This window comes from Cetorhinus maximus, chromosome 2 (genome assembly GCF_964194155.1).
Source record: "Cetorhinus maximus chromosome 2, sCetMax3.hap1.1, whole genome shotgun sequence".
In the NCBI taxonomy this organism is placed as follows: Eukaryota; Metazoa; Chordata; class Chondrichthyes; order Lamniformes; family Cetorhinidae; genus Cetorhinus; species Cetorhinus maximus.
The window spans coordinates 122,766,134-122,787,960 of record NC_135880.1 but is presented as its reverse complement, the minus strand read 5'-3'; the positions used below and the strand labels follow the sequence as shown (position 1 = coordinate 122,787,960).

General features: G+C 42.2%; 1 protein-coding gene across 7 annotated transcripts in view; it reads right to left on the bottom strand.

Annotated features, from left to right (window-relative positions):
• The window catches only part of kank1a (KN motif and ankyrin repeat domains 1a), a 275,855-nt gene that overhangs the window by 25,850 nt on the left and 228,178 nt on the right, over positions 1–21,827 (bottom strand). For all 7 annotated transcript variants that reach the window (XM_078569204.1, XM_078569188.1, XM_078569180.1 and 4 more), the window contains 2 exons: positions 8,417–8,584; positions 46–160 (listed from right to left, as the gene is read on the bottom strand). In XM_078569204.1, the coding sequence (XP_078425330.1) occupies positions 46–160; positions 8,417–8,584 (283 nt within the window). The remainder of the gene's footprint in view (positions 1–45; positions 161–8,416; positions 8,585–21,827) is intronic.

The window sequence follows — 21,827 nt, the reverse complement described above, 5'->3', positions numbered from 1 at the left end:
CAGAACCAATTCATTGAATTAGAACAGTGGAGATTTCACACTCACCCTCCATTGACACCAACAAACTGAAGGTTCTTCTTTGTGCCATTTGCTTCATGCTTTCTGGGGCTATCTTTTTTCTTCATAATGGATTTCAGTGTGCCTGCACTGTTAAAAGGTACTGCAAAAAAATGTTTAATGTTGCATTTGTGAGAAATGCTTACCTACATACATACTATAATTGACCATTCCTGACTAAATGATGAAAGTTAGTACTACCAAATACCGATGCAACAAGTTTGGCCACAAGCAGAGTACATTGGCACATTCACTCATCTGCTGCACAAAAGAATGAAACATTTGGATCCCATCAGCAATTTCCCACATAGCAAGTTTCCTGACCTCAACTGCAGTTGCTGGGAGAAATGAGGGAGGAACTGATGAAAAGTATGGAGGGATTTAGGGAGATAGGGAGGAAAGGTACCATAGGTAATTAGATAAGAGAATCCACTGGAAAAGGAGATGAAAATAAGATATCTAAGGAACAATGCAACCCAAATACTTGTGAAAAATCATGACATTTGAAAATAACATTAAGCTAGGGCAGCAAAAAAAGGAGCTTACTTTATACTGTATTGAGTGGAGCATTCAGAATGTTGTCAACAGGTTTCTATGTTATTCCATTTACTATCTACAGGGTGTGAAGATAAAATCATTCTTCTGTAGCACAAGGCTCTAGGTTTTAATGTGTTAACAAGCCAGAAGTTCACATCTCATGGCTTCATAGTATCACTGTGTGATGGGGCATATCAAGAACAGAAACAAGACACCTCCCTATAATGAGAAGCACCTTGGGCCATTCTTGTGCAAATTTTAAGCACTGGATTTAAGAATGGTATTCACAGGAGCCTGGGAGTTGGCTGTCACTTTCTCAGGCAGAGAAATTGCATGATACAGGAAGACTAAGACAGATGGCAAAAGGAAAACTATACTCCACGTTAATACAATGGGCAGAATTTTCTGCCTGTTGGGTGGGCGGGCCCGACCTGACCCAATCTCCGACGGGTGGGGAGCTGATCCCCCCGGAGAAGCGGGACCCGCCGCCATTTTACGTGGGCGGGCTAATTAAGGCCTGCCCAGCGTGACGTCTGGCGGGAAGCGCTATGTGCTTCCTGTGCGGGCGGGGGGGATTCCCCAAAAGCGAGAGTGCGCTCTTTTGCGCATGCGCATGAAAGAGTGCACATCTCCCTGAGGCTAAGTGCTGCCTCAGAGAGATCGCTGACACTTTTAAAAACGTTAAAAATAGAGAAAAAAAAATCCTTAACATGTCCCCCTCATAGATGGGACATGTTCATTAATTACACTAAAACTTTATTAAACTTTTAAAACCTCTACATGAAACCTCATCCCGCCGTTGGATGAGGTTTCATGTTTTTTCTAATACCCGCCAGGGCTCCTGGCTTGCCCGCTAACCTTAAGGTTGGACGGGCAGGTCCTTTAATTGTTTCAATGATCCTGTCAATGGCCTCAATTGGCCATTGACAAGTTGATGGGTGCACAGCTGAGTTTGCTGCGCCCCCGCCTTCCTGAAAATTTAAACGGGGCAGGATGACATCGGGGGTTCCGCCCAACGTCATCCCACGTCATTATACGTGTCGGCGAGTGGGCCCCGCCCCCTTCTCGCCAACGGCAAAATTCAGCCCAATGAGTTTTTAAAATGCACTCTGGTCTCCCATAAGTATACAAAAAATAAATAGTACAATCTGCACAAAAAAGCATGTGACCTTTTGCTAATTTTATTCCACATCTGCTCAAACAAGGTTTCCAGGTTACAATTTTAGATCCTTTGAAGCTATGGTGAATCATACGCACTGACATTTAATAAAATTTGCTTTTTGATCCTTGATTCTGTTCATTAGATCAGATACTGAAGCAGTTGGCATTCAAATCAGTAAAGAGCACAAATGAACATCAACTACACAAAGCCACATTGTACTGTTGCATCAAGTGCTTTGTCAATATTTTATTAAAACAGGCTGTAGAGGAAATGTAAGTGATTAACCGATCAACAGAGGTCAAACTTTTAGGTTTAAGTGCCATCACCCCTGTTCACATGCCTTGTCAGTTGAAAGCAATTTTGTTTTCAACTGGGACATATAGCCATGTTCATTACTACTTGCGTATTCATGGTTCAGCTGAAGTTAAAGACTGGGAGGCAGGAATATAATGCAGCTGTGGGCAGCCTTTATAGAGGAGATCTAGACACATTCCCACAAGGGGAAAATTGAGAGCAACCAAAGCCACAGTGCCCTGAATGACAAAAGGGTTAAAGAGGAGTCACGACAAAGACTTCCTATTTCCACTTCTGTAACATCGCCCGAGTCCACGCTTGCCTCAGCTCACCTGATGTAGAAACAGTCATCTGTGCCCTTGTTACTTCCCACATTTTACCCTTTGTAAACTTGAGGTCATCCAAAGGTCTGTTGCCTGGATCCTAACTCACATCAAGTTGCGTTAACCCATCACCCTTGTGCTTGCTGGCATAAATTGGCCCCCAGTTAGGAAATATCTTGATTTGAAAATTCTCATCCATTTCAAATCCCTCCTTGGCCTCATCCCTCTATCTCTGTAAATTCCTTCAACCCTACAGCCCTCCAAGATATCTGCAATCCTCCAATCTTGGCCTCGTGAGCATCCCTGATATCAAGCATTCGACCAATGTGGTTGAGCCTTAAGGGCCTAGCTAGTCACTCAGTTTGACCAAACTGCTATTGAAAAGTCGAGAAAGAATAAAATAGGTCAGACCATTCGGCATCAATCTAGGCACCAGAAACAACAATGACACACCCTGCCCAGTCGTCCCTACAAACATCGGGGACTTGTGCCCAAATTGGGACAGCTGTCCCACAGACTAGAGGAACAGCCTGACAATCATACTCACCAAATCATACCCGCCAAATCATACCCTACATACAGCCAATATCTCGGATTCCTCCATCACCTACCCTGGCTATGTCCTGTCCCACCAACAGGACAGGCCCACCAGAGATGGCAGGAGGCACAGCAGCATTCAATCATGAGTGTGGGGCCCTGGGAGTCCTCGCATTAACTCGGGACATCATGAATCTAATCGCATCAGGTCAAACATGGACAAGGAAGCCTCCTGATGATTACCACCAAATTACCTCCTCCACAAGGGCACAGAATGTACTCTGGGTGGGGGACTTCGATGCCCATCACCATGAATGGCTCAGTAGCATCACTACTGACTTAGCTGGCCTACCTTATCTTGCTCTCACCAACCTACCTGTCACAGATGCATCTGTCCATCATAGTATCGATACGAATAACCACTGCACTGCCTTTATGGAAACTAAGTTCCATCCTCACACTGAGGATACTCTTATGTCGTGTGGCACTACTACTGTGCTAAATGTGATAGATTCAGGGCAGATTTAGCAATTTGAAACTGGGCATTCATGAGATGCTGTGGGCCATCAGCATTGTTTTCAATTGCAACCTGTAACCTCATGACCTGTCATTATCCTTCACTGTATCCAACCCTGGTTCAAATAAGAGCGTAGGAAAGCATGCCAGGAGCAATACTAGGTATACCTAAAAATTAGATGCCAGCTTGGTGAAGCTAACATACAAGACTACATGCATGCTAAAGGTATGCAGCATACGATGGGCTGTGTCATGATATGGCAGGTGGTTTTTGCCAGGTTGACCAAATCCCAAAAGGAAGCTTGGTCAGGCTATCACAATGATTTTGCAATTTGTATTTATCACGAGAAGGTATATGTACTGAAGTCAGAAGTAAAGATTCCATTACCACTTCTGGAGATTTTAAATATTAAATTAAAACATTAACAATAGAAAAGAAAACTTAAACACGCAAGATTACAGTTACACTGTTAAATTTTGTCTTATAACAGTTCCCAAAACGTTTCTACTTAGCTCGACTCACAAATAAACACCCTTTTCAGGCAACAGTCCCAACAGATTCTTAATCTGTGAAACCTCCAATAACATTACTGCAGGCACCCAATGTTGCTATAAGGGAGGTATTTCACAAGTTTCTCTCTCCCACCCACTCGACAATGAAAATCCAACGCTTGTGACGTAACCTTGCTTTCTGGAAAAACCAGTCACTTCTCTGGGGTGGCTAGAAGCTGTTTTTCACAGTCCACTCTTCAAGATCTCACATGGCCATTCACCATACAGCTTTCAATCTTTCCCTAAATATATTTTCTCCCCTTTTATCTTTTAAACTCATTGGACAAAATTTTACGGCAGTGGGATTTGACGTTCCCGCCGAAGCCAATGAAGTTTAGAATGTTTTGCCGCATTTTACGGCCCTGTCCCCGCTGAAATAGGGCCGTAAAATTCTGCCCATTGTTCTTAACCTTCTTTTGAAAGTTACCTTTCCCAGAATCTAAAATCTTTTATGTTTCCACCTTGTCTTTGCTTTTGGAGGAATAAAAAAAAATGATATCCTCAATACTTGTTTACTTATGAACCCTTGCAAGATGCAAACATTTTCCTTTAAAATTCAAACAACCTCTCAACATATGTAAAAATGCGAATGTCACACACAGACAGAGACACACACACACACAGACAGACAATCTTGCTTCACAGTATCCTACAGTAATACTGGGGAAAATTATATTTTCTTTACAACAGATTTAAGCAATCCCACAACCAACAGGTCACATCAAAGCTCTGTAGTCCTGCCCCGTCTAGGTGTGAATGGTATTGGACTATTAAGCAACGAATGGGATGAGGGGGCTCCACAAACAGCCACCACCCTCAATGATGAAGGAGCCTCGCACATCAGTGCAAAAAACAGGGCTGAAGCATTCGCAGCCATCTTCAGCCAGAAGTACCAAGTGGATGATCCATCTCAGCCTAGTCCCAAGATTCCCAGCATCACAGATGCCAGTCTTCAGCCAATTTGATTCACTGCACATGATATCAATAACCTGCACTGAAGGCACTGGATACTGCAAAGGCTATGGGCCCTGACAACATTCCTGCTGTAGTACTGAAGACTTGTGCTCCAGAACTAGTCATGCCCCTAGCCAAGCTGTTTCAGTCCAGCTATAACATTGTCATCTACCTGACAATATGGAAAATTGCCCAGGTATGTCCTGTCCACAAAAGCAGGACAATTCCAACCTGGCCAATTACCATTCCATGAGTCTCTAACTCTTTCTCAAAGAAAGAGTGAGAGAGTAGGATGAAGCAAAAAGAGGTGTATGACAGATGTCTGCTTGAGAATAAAAGGGTGAACTAGGCTGAATATAAGAAGTAAGACAAGTGGAAACAGGAAATAATAGGAGAAAAACAGCATGAGAATAGATTAGTGGATTATATAAAAGGGAATCAATCCAATGGTCTTTTATGGGCATATTAACAATAAAAGGATTGTCAGAGGAGCGATGAGGCTAATTAGGAAACAAAATAGAGATCTATTGGTGGAGGCAGAAGGCATGGCTGAGGTAATAAACCAGTATGCTGCATTGCTATTTACCACAGAAAAGGAATTTGTCAAAGCTGTGGTAAACGAAGAAGTTACCAAGATACTGGCGAGATAAAAATAGATAAAAGACAAGGCACAAGAAAGCTGGCAGTATTTCAAAGTGGATAAGTCACCCGATTCAATTGGGATGGAATGTAGGCTGCTGAGTGAAGTTAGAGTAAAAATTGAGGTGGTGCTGGCCATAACCTTCCAATTCTCCTCAGATACAGGAATAGCATCAAAAGACTGGAGGACTGCAAATGTTAAATCCTTATTCAAGGAAAGGGATAATAAACCTGGCAATTACAGGCCACATATTTTAACAAACGTGGTGAGAAAGTTTGTAAAAACAATATACTGGGACAAGGGATTAGAGGGCAAAAGGAGGATAATGTAGACAGGCTGTACTAAAAGCTACTGAAGCATATGAAGGTAAGCTTTTAAACTTGAGATTTTGGGGTAAAAGGAGCTAATGCAGGTGAATAAGAACTGGAGTAATGTGCAAGAGAAACCGAGTGAGGGATAGGAAAAATGAAAGCAAAGCTTTGGACAAGTTGGAGGTTATGAATGGTGGAAGATGGGAAGCCAGAAAAGAGTGCACTGAAATGGTTGAATCTGGAAGTAATGGAGGTATATATATAAGGAGTCAGCGGTAGAGGGATTGAGATTAATGTGGAGGCAGGTGATGTCATGAAGGTGGAAGAAAGTGGGCTTTGTAATACAGAAGATATTAGGTCTGAAGTTCAGTTAAGGACCAAGAAGAACACAGAGGTGCTGTGCAGTCTGGATCAACCTGAAAGAGTGACGGGAAGATGGTGAAATCAATAGAAAGGTAAAAGTGGTTGTGGTGGGAGGTCAAAGTTCACAACTTCAGTCTTCCCAATATTGAGCTGAACAAGGTTAAGACATACCCAGACCTTGATGTGAAATGCAGTGTTGAATGGCTAAGCGAGGTGGTAGAATGCCAGAGCTGGAAAGACAGTGAGCACAAGAAATAGGAGGATTGGACTAGATGGCCCATTGAGCCTGCTCTACCAGTCAATACGATCATGCCTGATCTTGAGCTCCAACTCCATTTCATGCCTGCTCTTTATGTCCCTTAATTCCCTGAGAAACCAAAAATCTGTCTATCCCAGTCTTAAATGTATTCAACCATGGAGCATTCACAACCCTCTGAGGTAGAGAATTCCAAAAGATTCACACCCTCTGAGTAAAGTAATTTCTCATCTCAGTCCTAAATGATTGGCCCCTTATCCCGAGACTGTGCTCCCATGTTTTCCCCGACCAACAGAAACAATCCCTCAGCATCCACCCTACCAAGTCCTTTCAGAATCTTGTAGATTTCAATGAGATTGTGTCTCACTCCCCTAAATTCTGAAAAATATAAGCCCAATTTACTCAGTTTCTCATCATAGGACAACCCCCTCACCCCAGGGACCAATTTAGTGAACATTTGCTGTACCGCCTCCGAAGCAAGTATATCCTTTCATAAGTGTGGAGACCAAAACTGCACACAGCATTCCAGACTCACCAAAACCCTGTACAATTGTAGCAAAATTCTTTGTTCCTGTACTCCAATCCCCTTGCAATAGCCAATGCTATTTGGCTTCCTAATTGCTTGCTGCACCTGCATGCTAACTTTCTGCCTTCCTTGAATGAACATACCCAAGTCTCTTCAAACATCAACACAAGTTTAACACCTTTTAAAAATATTGTGCTTTTCTATTCTTACAAGCAAAGTGAATAACTCCACATTATCCAACAACTGTCATTTTGTTGCTCGCTCACTTAACCTGTCTACATCTCTTTGCGGTCTCTCTGTCTCCTCCCTACAGCTTACCTTTCAATCTAGTTTGATATAATCACCAAACTTAGATACATTACTTTCCATCTTTTCATCCAAGTCATTAATATAGATTGCAAATAGCTAAGGGCTCAGCACTGATTCTTGTGCCACTCCACTATTCACTGCCTGCCAACTTGTAAAAAGCCCTTTTATACCCACTCTCTGCTTTCTATCCATTTACCATTGCTCTATACATGCTAATATATTACCCGCAACTCCATGAGCCCTTATCTTGCCTATTAAACTTTTGTGCAGCCCCTTATCGAATGCCTTTTGGAAATCCAGGCATACAACATCTTCTGGTTCCCCTTTATCTACCCCATTAGTTACATTATCAAAAAACCATTAAATCTGTCAAATAGCATTTCCTTTTAGTAAAGCCATGTTTACTTATTTTATCATACTATGTTTTTCTAAGTGTATTGTTAAGACTTCTTTAATAACAGATTCCAGCATTTTCCCAACAACTGATGTTAGGCAAACTGGTCTTTCTCTCTTTCTTGAAAATTGATGTAAAATTGCTAACTTCCAATCTCATGGGAACATTCCCAAATCTAGGTATCTTTGACAAATATGTGGAAGCTGACCCCTAATTATATTTTAATCATGACATTTGAGGTGGAATTAAATTAAACATTTGGGGGAAAAAATAATTTAAGTTTTGGGAACAAAAACAGGAAAATGAAAGCATGAAAAACTGTGATATGGAGTTTGTACAGACATAATAGATCATCTGCTGAGATTTACAATTTTTTAAAATTGCAATGTTCTCAGAACAGTTTTTAAAAAATAGTTTAACAACTTAAGTGTTAAGTTTTTTTTTAAAAAGGTTGGACTTAAGTCCATTAGCACTCAAAAAGGCAGCCCCAGGAGTGGGGAAAAGAGAGCTCTTGTGTCCCTAATCTTAAATATGGTTCAGCTTTGGGTTTATTTAATTGAAAATTAGAGTCACCACAGGCTGTTCTCATATTTCCAAAGCTAGTCAGACAAGTGCTGAAAGATGCTCAAGAAGCCTGTTCTCTCTTGAAGGAGACACATGTTGCACAGTTCATCACAATACATACCATGAGGTGCAGAAGTTGCTTGTTGGTTGGTTAAAACAGTTTGAAGAGTTGTGTCTTCCTGTTGTGGTGAGGTCTCACAGGAGTCTACGATCTTTAAAGTTGATAAATTCGTAGATGTCAGAAGACTGCTGGCAGTTTGGATACATGAACTGTGCTCAGTTCTTGCACCTATCGAAAGGAACAAAGCAAATTCTCAGCATGGAGCAACACTACTGCAGCAACATGTTTAATGTTTCTAAATCTGCAGTTAATTAATTATTTAGAAATTCTACCTGTGTATATATTACACATTGGGTGGATAGCTAGGAGGACATCAGAAGTACGTAAACACTAAGGAATCTAGCAACACTACAGATGAGGTGCATTGTAATACATCTGCACAGACACTTGTTATATATCCTCAAAACTAACTGTAGATCATGGTGGAATATCCTGGAAAGGGTCCATCATGATGTCACTGAAGGCCATTAAGGAATTTAAAAACAAGGATGAGAACTTTAAATTGGATGAAATGGGAAGACCAGGGGGCAATAGACAGAATCAAGTCAGAAGTAATAGGTAAACAGCACAAGGTGTAGGAATTGGATATGGGCAGCAGAGTTTTGGATGAGTTAAAGTTTATGAGTATGGGGGATAAATAGCATTGGAATATTCGAGTTACAAAGGCACAAGGAGAATTTTAGCAGATGAACTTAGGAAGAAGTAGGTAGTAATTTGTGATGAGAAGGATATGTTGGAAGCTCACCTCAGAGTCAAATAGAACGCAGAGGTTGTGAAAAGTCTTCAGTAGCCAGGGAGGGTACTAGAATTAATCGCAACGGTATGGACTTTTAGGTGGGAACCAACAATATTAGCTTTTGTTTCCAAATGGCTGATGGAAGAAAATTGCAGCCTATCTATGACTGGATAACAGGCAGGCAATTTGACAGTGCCAAAGCCACAGAGGGGTTAAGAAAACTAGAGATATAGGACCAACGTCAATGTCATGAAACCAGTTTGCGATTGTCCGCTCAGCCCGTCGATGGTGGGCTGTTTCCTGCCGTCAGACGTCGGGAACCTCATTGTAATACATTTACATACCATTATAAGGCTAGCCCGCTGGACTCATCTCCCCCACGCTGGATCGTCTGCTCATGTCGGCATGATTGCACACTGACATTTTCACAACTGCACATAAAAGTGATGTGCACCTGATGAGCTGCACTTCGCTTGGGACTTCAAGGTTTGTATGCTTATCTTGCTTCAGGCAACACTCACAGTCATCAGCACCAAGCTTTGCAGATAGCACTACTGCACTTTTAGGGGGGCTCACGAGCAGGTCTCTATCTACCAGACCAACCATAAGGCGGGAGTGCCTTTGTACGGCTGCAGGGCTAGGGCTTGCTTGGGGAAGGGAGAGAAGTGGCTTCAGGCAAGGGAAGAGGCTGCAAGGTGAGGGTTGTACTGGGGAAGGGGGTATCCTAGGCTTTGTGTGGGGACACAAGTTGATCTGTGCAAGTGGCCTCAAGGTGGTGAGGGCAGAGGAGGCAGCCTCCAGAGGAGATGAGGCCAGTTGGAGATGTGAGGGTGTGTGTGAGAGAGTGATGTCCCATGAGCTGGCAGAAAATGAGGTGCCAGCGAATGAGTGATGGGCTTGAGTGTGAGAGTTTAGAGTGATGACACAGTTGTCTTACCCTCGTGGCATGGATGAGATCATTCATCTTCTATCTGCATTGGATGGCCAACCTCTTCAGTGCAGAATTGGCACTGATTACCACTGCCATCACCTAGCAAGCTGGAGCTGCAATGTTGCTGCCCCTCCTGCAGCCAGATTGGGGGTAGAGGACATCAGGGCAGGCCTCCACAAGAGTTTAAAAGACGCTCGAGGGGCATGTCATTAAACCTGGGGGCTGCAGTCTTCTTGCCTTTCAAGGGCATGTCTTACTTTCAGCAGTACTGGGCTGGAAGCACTGAGGGGTGTGCTAGCGGCTGTACTTTAAATGTGGCGCCCGGCGTGATGAAGTGATGGCGTGGCAGGCGAATCGGAGCCCGCCTGCCATCAAAATGGCGTGTTTCCCATGAATACATGATTAATATGGCGGGTTTGGGGTGATACTCCATTGTGGCCGATGTGTAAAACGTTGTTTTACCCGCCCTCTACCGCAATTAGTCTAGATCTGGGATGATTCCACCCATAGTGTTGTGTGTCATCATTGTACATGTGGAACTTGACTCCATCTCTCTGGATGACAATGCTACAAGGCAGCATGTAGATGAGGTACAGCAGGAAGTCCAAAGAAAAGATACTTGGGGGAATCCAGAACTAACAGAACAGGGCTGGGAAAAGAGGCCATTAGCTGGAGTTGCTCCAGTAAGAAAGAATGGAACAAGTGAGGGCAATCCTACCAAGCTGGATAACAGAGGTGGTCTTGGAGGGAAAGGATGTGGTTGACCATGTCAAAAGCTGCAGACAGCGGAGGAAGGAGGGGGAACAGTCACAGCGTGTCATTCAAAACTTTGATTAGGACCATTTCAGCACCATGGCAGGGGAATAAACCTTATTGGAGAGATTCAAACATGGCAGTTGTGTTAAATATGGACAAATGTCTTGAAAGGAAAGAGGCTGGAAACGGGGCAACAGTTTGCAAGAATAAAGCAGTTGAGATTTGTTTTGAGGAGTGGGTGATGCTAACTTTTTTAAGTGAGGGGGACAATGACATCATGATGGACCCTTTCCACCGTGATCTACAGTTAGTTTTAAGGATATGCAACAAGTATATGTTTACAATGCCAGCTAGCATTAGGGCCAAGAAGCAAAGATGAATGGCAAGCAGTTTAAAAGGAATATGGTGAATGAAGCAGGAAGTGTGTCTCATGTATAAGATCTTTCCTTCCTCTTTCAGCTTTCCTCATGCTTTGTGAGGTTGCCACAATGCTAGTTGATCAACCTTCATATCAACCAACATTTTTTCTTGGATTTGGTGGGTGCTTTTACAGCCAAATGCCCTTCCTGCCACCATTTATCTGGTCTGGGGGCCAGCACTGATATATACTGGCTTGCTTGCATCAGTAGCTAGGTTTTTCCGTGGTGAAGATGGCCCGGAGTGGGACTTGAACCTGGGCTATGCTGGCTCAGAGACAGGAGAACTACCCACTGAGCTACTTCAGCTCCCTGGTCTCATATTCAAGATGATCTCCAAGCAAGGAAAAGAAAGAGACAGATAAAGGAAGACACAGCTTCAGAGCTAGGGGTGAATGGTGAGCAAGTGGAAGCACTGAATAACCTTAGTCACAAAGTTCATGAGCTTAATCACATTTTCTCTGAACATAGGAACAGAAGGAGCCACTCAAGCCTGTTCCATCATTCAATGAGATCATGGTTGATCTGTGACCTAACTCCACATATGTATCTTTTTCCATAATCCCTTAATATCTGTTTAACTAAAATCCAAGAATCTCAGATTAAAAATTTACGATTGACCCAGCATCAAATACCATCTGTGGGAGAGAGCTCTGGACATTACCATTTTTTGTACGTACAAGTGTTTCCTAACTTCACTCCAGAAAGTCTAAAAATTTGAGCCAGGTGTATGACCCCCTAGCCCGAGGCTTCTCAACTGCAGAAATACCCTCTATCTATCTTACTATTTGCCCTTAATATCTTGAAAATTTCTATCATATTACCCCTTAACCTACTAAATTCCAAAGAATAAAACCTAAATTTGTGTAATCTTGTTATGTAAAATCCTTGGAGTCCAGGTATCATTCTGATAAATTTACACTGCAATCCTCAGAGGTCAATGCACTCTTGCTAAGATGTACTACCCAGGACTGCTCTCAATATTCAAGATGTGGTCTAATCTGTTCTTTGTACAGCTGTAGCAAAACTTCTAAAACCTGGTCTTCAAGATACAGACATCAGCATTCTATTAATTAATCTTTTTTATTATTTTATGTGCCTGTCCATGACATTTTAATGAATTACGATCTTCAAGTTCTTTGCACCTCTATTTTTTCCTGATATAGCCATTTAAAGTACCACCTGCTTTTTAGATTCAAAGTGAATGACCTCACATCTGCTTATGTTGAAACTCGTTTGTCACAGTTTTGCTAGTAATTTATTAATTACTGTGTGCTCCTCCTGAAGGCAGGTCCTTGACTCATTGTCAGCTAATGCATCATCCGGGGCTATTTCCTTGGCAGCTTTTGTCAGTGATGGTTTGCACTTTCCATTCACACTCAGGGCGAGGAGGCAGGTCCCAGTCTACCTCAGCCAGAATGGGAATCGAACCTGCACAGTTGAACCACATGCAAGCCATCTAGGCAACTATCTAACCAGTCCCCATATCTAGTAATATATCTCTTTGCAATTTTATGCTTTCGTCTACACTGCTTACAATGCTAACTATATTTGTGTCATCAGCAAACTTGGATATGTGGTGAATAGCTGTGGCCGCAACACAGATCCTTGCGGAATACCACTAGACATTTCCTGCCAATCAGGCAGTACCTACCCATTAGCCCAGCTCACCTCCTCTTGCAACTCAGCCAACTTCCTAACCAGGTTAACAATTTACTTTCAATTTCATGAGCTTCAACTTTAGCCTACAGTTTCTTATGAAGGACTTTATCAAATGCCTTCCAGAAATCCACACAGACCCAAGTGCTGGATAGGGGACTATCAGGCATGACCCATCTTTTATAAATCTGTGCTGGCTCTCCCTGACCAGCTGAAAATTTTCAGGGTCTTCAGACGCTCTTGCCTTAATTATAGATTCCAGTAATTTCCCAATAACAGATGTTAGGCTAACTTGCCTATAATTCCCTGCTTTCCCCCTCTCACCATTTGTAAATAGGATGTGCCACTTTCCAATCTATATGAATGATTCCCAAAATTGAGAAAACCTTGCAAGATCATAGTTATGTCATCTGCAATGTTTTTAACCTACTTCCTTCCAACCCTGGGATGAAAGTCATTTGATCCTCGGGATTTGTTACACTCTTGTACCATTATTTTCATCAATATTATTTTGATTATATTAATTTTAATGAGCTATTGTCCCCAATTCAATATTAGTTTCTTGGGATTGCAGACATTATATCCACTTCCTCTACTCTAAATACTGATGCAAAGTATTATTCAGCATGTCTGCATCTCATTTTCACTTACAATATCACCATTACCTGTTTTCAATGGACTCATATTGTTCCTGCCCACCTTCTCTTTCCTAAAAGCACCAAGACGAAGTCAAGAGTCAACTTAATCCAGAATCTGGCAAACACCAGTTGGAGAGCCTCACCACCAGTACTATGGATTTCAGTAATGGCCCTTATGTACTCTGTAGCTGAATACTGTGCACTGGTATGGACTAGAAGAAACCACACTCGGCTGGTTGATGTTCAACTGAACACTGCAATGAGATGCAGCACTGGAATCCTCAAGTTGTCCCCAACACCCTCGACTACCTGTGCCGATACACATTGCACCCCAATTCACCACGATGCAGCAACTCACCGTGAAGCTCAGCAAATCAAGGAAAATAAATGCCTCCCCATTTGATCAGCACCTCATCCACCATTCATTCCCCCCACTACTGACACACAATTGCGGCAGTGTGTACTATATATAAAATGCACAGCAACAACTCACCAAGGCTCCTTCAACAGCATTTTCCAAATCTGCAACCTCTGGAAGGACAAGAGCAGATGCATTGGAACACCACCACCTGCAAGTTCCCCTCCAAGCCACACACCATCCTGATTTGGAACTACATTAGAAATATATAACTATATTTGACCTCCATCTCTACAAAGGACTTCAGAGGGAAACCGATCTATGCGCTTGGGCCACGTTTTCCCCATTCTGGAACTCTCTTCACAACAGCACTGTGAGTGTACTTACACCAGATGGACCAAGGTGGCGGCTTATCAATACCTTCTCAAGGGCCATTAGGGATGGGCAACAAATACCGGTCTATCTGGCAATGCTCCCATCCAGAGTTCTTACCTCAAGAGGTATATGTATAACATCTTTTCTTTAACACCTTCCACTCATCCTCTGTCGTTTTACCCATCAACAGGTTTTCCAAGTTTACTGTTGACAGTCTCTGTCTGATTTCATCAAAGTTAGCCTTACCAAAATCTAGAAACTTGGAAGCCATTTCACGCTTCTCCTTTTCAAACTCTGCTTCGAACTCGATTATAGCGTGACCACTATTAGATAAATGTTCATGTACTATTAGATGGCTGAAAAAAAGAGAGACATGGCTAAGCTTTTAGTCTTGCACTTATCAAGGCACTCACGAGAATACCAATGTAGGTACGTCCTGATGAGTGCAAGACGAAAAGCTTAGGCGTGTCTCTTTTTTCAGTAATAAGCAACGTCTGTACTACCAAACCACTACTATTAGATGGTTAACTAAGTCTGTCTCATTACTAAATCTAACGTGGCCTGTGCTCTTCTTGTTTCTAGGTCATATTGTTGCAGAAACTTATCCTGAACACATTCAAGAAATTCATCATCTTTCTGACATGAGTGAATCTATATGAAAGCTAAAAATTCCCCATTATAACCACACTGCTTGTCTAACTCTGCGGTTATACAGTTGACTACTTCACAGTTGCTACCAGAACTCCCAGTACAGTCTTAAAATCTTTTACCATTTCTTAATTCTACCTGCTTATACTTGTTATATCCTCTTACTAGTGAATTTATTGCATACTTAAGCCCTGAGGCTACTACTCCCCCTCTGCTATGTTCCCTATCTTTCCTGTAGATTTATAACCAAGTATATTTGGATCAGATTCCTGACTGTTAGCAGTCATGTCACAGAAATGGGTACCATGTCATACTCTCCAAGTTAATTTTGCACTTGTGTAATTTATTTATTTTTTGTTCCTTATACTCGATGCATTTGTATAAAAAACACTTCTTTGGGCCGCACAACCTAACTTGTCCTTCTGCTTTAATGTTTTATTGACATTTCTATTTCTCTCTTCTGGTTTAATTTACTTTGAGTCTTTTAGTTTTACCTTTACCTTTACCTGTAATGCCCAAAGCACAAATTTTATTATTGCTCTGCTTGCTTCCCTTTTCGCTTGTGAACTATTTATACTATCCTCTGCACCTGAGCCCTGAGCCCCCACCCCACTCATCCATTTACTGGGTTATAAGGTCCACCTAGTTTAAACTTTCCTCTTGGACCTGTGTCCCAGCCTGATTCTGGTGAAGCTCGTTCCAATGGCATAGTTCCTCCTGTCCTATTACTGGTGTCAGATTCCTATGAAATGGGATTCTGTTTTCCCACATAATGCCTTCAGCAAGGTATTCTCCCCCTGCCTTCACCTTCCAGGTGTACTTTTTTCAACCATCTCTACTATATTCGCTGTTCACCATGCAGTGTCCTCTACCTTGGGGACCCCAAATGCAGACTGAATGACTGCTTTGCGGAACACCTCCACTCAGTCTGCATGACCCCGGTCTTCTGGTCACTTGCCATTTCAATTCACCATCTTGCTCTCATGCTCACATTTCTGACCTTGGCCTGTTGTAATGCCCCAGTGAAGCCCAACGCAAACTGGAGTAATAGCACCTTATGTTCCGGTTAGGCACTTTACAGCCTTCTAGACTCAACTTTGAGTGCAACAACTTCAGACCATGAACTCTGTCCTCCACTCTGAAATCCCCCCACCCCCCAGTTCGTATCTTGTTTTCATGTTTATGCTTTCAGACAGAGCTGATCTTTATTCTGGTATTAACACATCATCCGGACCAATGCTTTGTACCTTCACTACCATTACCAGTCCCTTTGTCTTTTGTTCTATGGCATCCTAGTTATTTAATCTCCCTGCTCTCTAACCTATCCGACCTTCCCTTTGTCCCATATGGCCCCTCCCCTTTTTCAACAGTGTCAAACCCATCACATTTCTATCCGACTTCAGTTCCAGGGAAGAGTCATATTGGACTGGAAACATTAACTCTGTTTCTCTTTCCACAGATGCTGCCAGAATTGCTGAGTTTTTCCAGCACTTCGTTTTTATTCACCTCCCTAATCTGTTTATTCCTTTGCCAATTTGCACATTGCTCATGTAATAATTGAGGAATCCATAACCATCAAGATTCTGTTCTTAAATTTAGCTCCTCCTATTCAACAAGAACCTTTTGTCTAAGCTTTCCTATTTTAATGGCTCCAATATGGACCACAGCGTCTGAATCCTCCCTTACCCTCTCTGATATAGTTTCATGCCAGTTCGAGATGTCCCTCACCCTGGCACCAGGTAGGCAGCACGTGGAGTTCTCAATCCTGTTTACAAAGGATACTATCTGCCCCCATAATTATTGCATACCCTATAAAATTATGCTTCCACTCCTACTCCTCCTCCCTGGTTTTGATAGCCTACTATTCCAAAGTGATACGGTCAGGATTCTGCCTGGCCTTCTGACAGACAGTCTTCATCTTTAACCTCATGGATAGCAAGGATCCTGTTGTGCCTGTTCAATAGGAGCAGTTTCTGGGTATTGTCATTCTCTATTGCGCCTTACTCTGCACACTATTGATCATACCAATCTCATTCTGATCCTGCATCTCTCAAGGTGTGACAAATATCTCCGCTAAACTTCTTCCGTTATGCGTGGCTTGTTCATTTCAGTACATAGTACCTTCAGCTTGTGAGGGACCTGCACATTAACTTCAGAGTTGCCGTGCGGCCAAGAATGTGTGCAGCTTACAGAGAACACGAGGTGTGACTGAGGTCTGTAAGCAAACTGTTCTGATGCTCCTCCCCCTCCCTTATATGTCAGAAAGTCTCCACATAAATGACCCTGAATTGGAGAGGTTAGAGAGACACAGATTCATACTACACGTCCACACACACAACCTACTCTCCCATATCTTGGCCGGTTGTACTTTTCCCCCCCCCCCTCAAACACACCAACTTGCAGATTACAATAACACACCGGACAAACTTTTAAATACTTACCGCCCCAAGTCTACATGAATCACTAAGTATTGGAGGGAAAAAGCAACACCGTTTTACTTCTCTGCACCGAATTTCCGCTCTCACTAAATTCTGAACATTATACTCTGTTATTGATGCACTCAGTTTATGATGACTTTTGTGTAGCCACAGAGGTGAGGATGGAGGGGGGCACGGTGTTTAGTGAGAAAAGCAGCTGAGAGTAACTATAGTTCTCCAGGATGATTGAGGAGTAGTGGACAGAGTTTTGGCACAGGGAAGTAAGGCCTGATATGGTGCAGACATCTGGTGAACAGTGTCAGTTGAGAGTAATTTCTTCTATAGGACCAAAGCCATTATTTTCAGCCCTCACCTTTATCCTTCCTGGTAACTGTCAAACCAGGAGCAGATTTGTTGGCACGTTTGACAAGCTGAGCTTCCAACCCCACATATGAACCCTTTAACATGGTTAGCACTCTAGACTCCAAGTCAGAAGGCCATGGGTTCAAACACTTACTGCCTCAAGCTTACTTATTGGAGGCAAAAAGCAGCACCAGAGGTTTGAGTGGAGTATAATAATTGGATTTGCATAGACATACTTTCTTCATGCTTGTTAAATTGGGAGATCAATTTAAATATATACAGAATTTGGATATAAGTTGGCACAACAACACAGCCAATAGAAATTAGAGGCATTTTTTCCAGCAAGATGAGATTTGAAAATCACAACATACAACACACACGAGTACCCACTGATGGCTTAATGAGTTTATTTCTTATGAAAGTTAATTCATACAAATGCAGATTATCCAAGGTGCAATCTCTCATTTGCATTGAATTAGCTGATCTCAATCCTGTCCTTGATAGGAACAACATAATTGGTCTCAGTTCCTTAGGTTTAACGAGGGTGAATAAGATACTCTCAGTGCACTTTTGGTGACCTCAAAACCGGAGCAGGTTCAGTTGTGACAATCAAAATGATATGCAGTATGTCAAAGCTCCCATGTTGGTGCGGTATCAGGTGTCTGTGTGAACAAGGAGCAGGAGTAGGCCATTGAGCTTGCTCCGCCATTTAATAAGATCATGGCTGATCTGATAGTAACTGCAAATCTGCATCCCGCCTACCCCTGATAACTTATCACTTTCTTGCTTACCAAGAATCTATCCACCTCTGCCTTAAAAATATTCAAAGACTCTACTTCCACCTCTTCTTCAGGAAGAGAGTTCCAAAGGTTTACGACCCTCAGAAAAAAATTCACCTCATCTCAGTTTTAAATGGGCAACCCTTATTTTTAAACAGTGACCCCTAGTTCTAGATTCTCCCACAAGAGGAAACATCCTCTCCATATCCACCCTGTCAAGGCCCCTCAGGATATTAAAGGTTTAAATCGAATCACCTCTTACTCTTCTAAACTCCAGCAGATACAAGCCTAGCCTGTTCAACCTTTCCTCATAAGACAACCCATCCATTCTTGGTATTCGTCCAGCAAACCTTCTCTAAAATGCATTTACATCCTTCCTTAAATAAGGTGACCAATACTGTACACAATACTCCAGATGTGGTCTCACTAGTGCTCTGTATAACTGAAGCATAACCTCCCTACTTTTATATTTGATTCCCCTTGCAATAAATGATGACATTCTATTAGCTTTCCTAATCACTTGCTATACCTGCATTACTAGCCTTTTGCGATTCATGGACTAAGACACCCAGATCCCTCTGCAATCTCTCACCATTTAGATAATATGCTTCTCTTTTATTCTTCTTGCCAAAATGGACAATTTCACATTTTCCCACATTATACTCCATTTGCCAGATCTTTTCCCACTCACTTAAGCTATCTATAATCTTTTTGTAGTCTCCTTATGTCCTCTTCATAACTTCCATTTCTAACTATCTTTGTGTCATGAGCAAATGGCAACCATCCCTTCATCCAAGTCATTTATATAAATTGTCAACAGTTGAGGTCCCAGCACTGATCCCTGTGGCACACCACTCGTTACATTTTGCCAACCTGAAAAAAGACCCATTTATGCCTACTTGCTGCTTCCTGTTACCCAACCAATCTTCTATCCATGCCAATATGTTAATCCCATAGCATGCTTTTTATTTTCCGCAATAACCTTTGATGTGGAACTTTATCTAAAGCCTTCTGGGGATCTAAGTACAGTACATCCACCAGTTTCCTTCTATCCACAGCACATGTTACTTCCTCAAAGAACTCCAATAAGTTGGTTAAACATGACTTCCCTTTCACAAAGCCATGTTGACTCTGTCTGATTATCTTGAGCTTATCTGCTATAGTTTCTTTAATAGTAGCTTCCAACATTTTCCCTATGACAGATGTTAAGCTAACTGGCGGTAGTTTCCTGCTTCCTGTCTCCCTCCCTTTTTGAATAATGGAGTTACATTTGCTCTCTTCCGATCTAACGGGACCTTCCCCAAATCTAGGGAGTTTTGGAAAATTAAAACCAATGCATCACTTGCCTCACCAGCCACTTCTTTTAGGACCATAGGATGAAGTCCATCAGGACCCGGGCACTTGCCAGCCTGAAGCTCCAACAATTTACTCACACCACTTCTCTGGTGATTGTAATTTTCCCGAGTTCCTCCCTCCCTTCCTTTTTCTGATTTATAGCTACTTCTGGGATGTTACTTGTATCCTCTATAGTGAAGACCGATGCAAAATGCCTGTTCAATTCATCTGCTGTTTCCTTGTTTTCCATTATCAATTCTCCAGACTCACTTTCTATAGGACCAATGCTCACTTTGTTAACGTTTCTTTTTTAAATATTTATAGAAACTCTTTTTATATTTCTGGCTAGCTTTCTCTCAAACTTTAATTTTTCCCTCCTTATTAATCACATAGTCATCCTTTGCTGTCCTTATGTTCTGTCCAATATTCTGGTCTTCCACCTATCTTTTCATAATTATATACTTTTTCTTTAAGTATGATACTATCTTTAACCTTTCTAGTTAGCCACAGATGGTGTGTCCAACCCTTGGACATTTTCTTACTCATTGGAATCCATCTATTCTGTGCATTTTGAAATATCTCCTTGAATATTTTCCAATGCATCTCTATTGACCTATCCCTTAAGCTAATTTGCCAATTCACTATAGCTAGTTCTGCTTTAATGGCCTCATAATTGCCCTCATTTAAATTTAAAAATAGTCTCAGACCCATTCCTCTCTCCCTTAAACCAAATGTTAAATTCAATCATATTATGGTCGCTGCTACCTAGGGGCACCTTCGCTATGAGATCATTAATTAATCCCATCTCGTTGCATAATACCAGGTCTAGTATAGCCTGGTCTCTGGTTAGCTCCAGAACATGATCTAAGAAACTATCCCAGAACATTCTGCGAACTTCTCATCTATGCTACCTTTGCCCACCTGACTTTCCTAGTCTATAAGTAGTAGATTAAAATTTCCCATGATTATCGCCATGCCTTTCTGACAAACTGCCTTTATTTCTTCCTTTATGCTCCAACCCACTATGTGGTTCTCTTAGGGGGCCTGTACACGACTTCCACAAGTGACTTCTTCTCTTTACCATTTCCCATCTCTACCCAAACCGATTCCACATCCTGGTTTCCTGAACTTAGGTCATCCCTCTCTATTGTGCTAATACCATCATTAACTAACAGAGCCACCCCTCCACCTTTTCATCAATTCCTGTCCTTCCTAAATATCCTGTACCCTTCGATATTCAGGTCCCAATCCATGTCCTCCTACAGCCATGTTTCTGCAATGGCTATCAAATTGTACTTGTTTATTTCTGTGTGCACTCTTCAGTTCATCTTTGTGCTTTGTGCATTCAAATACTGAGCCTTTAGTTTTATCCTTTTATTGTTTTTATAACCTCTAGTCTCATCTGTTGATTTACTGTTAGATTTGTACACACTATCCCTTCCTGTCATGGTCTGTTTCTCATTTCCTGTAATAATACCTTTCTCTTTTGCTTTGGCTCTACTCTTTGATTTACCACATCTTCCCAAATTTGTACCCTTGCCCCCAATACTTACTTGGAAACCCTCTACTTCCAGAGCTATGCGGCTCGCGAGAACACCAGTCCCAACACGGTACAGACCTCACTTTCCCCAGTATTGGCGCCAGTGCCCCACAGACCAGAACCCATTTCTCCCACACCAAATCTTTGAGCCACATGTTCGTCTCCCTAATCTGATTTGCCCTAAAGCAATTTGAACGCAGCTCAGGTAATAATCCAGAAATTATGGCCTTTGGGGTTCTGCTTCTTAATTTGGTGCCAAGCTCCTCATACTGACTAAGCAGAACCTCCTTTGTCCTGCTTATGTCACTGGTACCAACATGGACCATGACAACTGGGCCTTCCCCTCCCACTGCAAGTTTCTCTCCAGCCCCAAGTCGATGTCCTGAACCCTGGCACTGGACAGGCATTTGGACTCTTGCTCTTTGCTGCAGAGAATGGGGTCAATCTCTCTGGCTATACT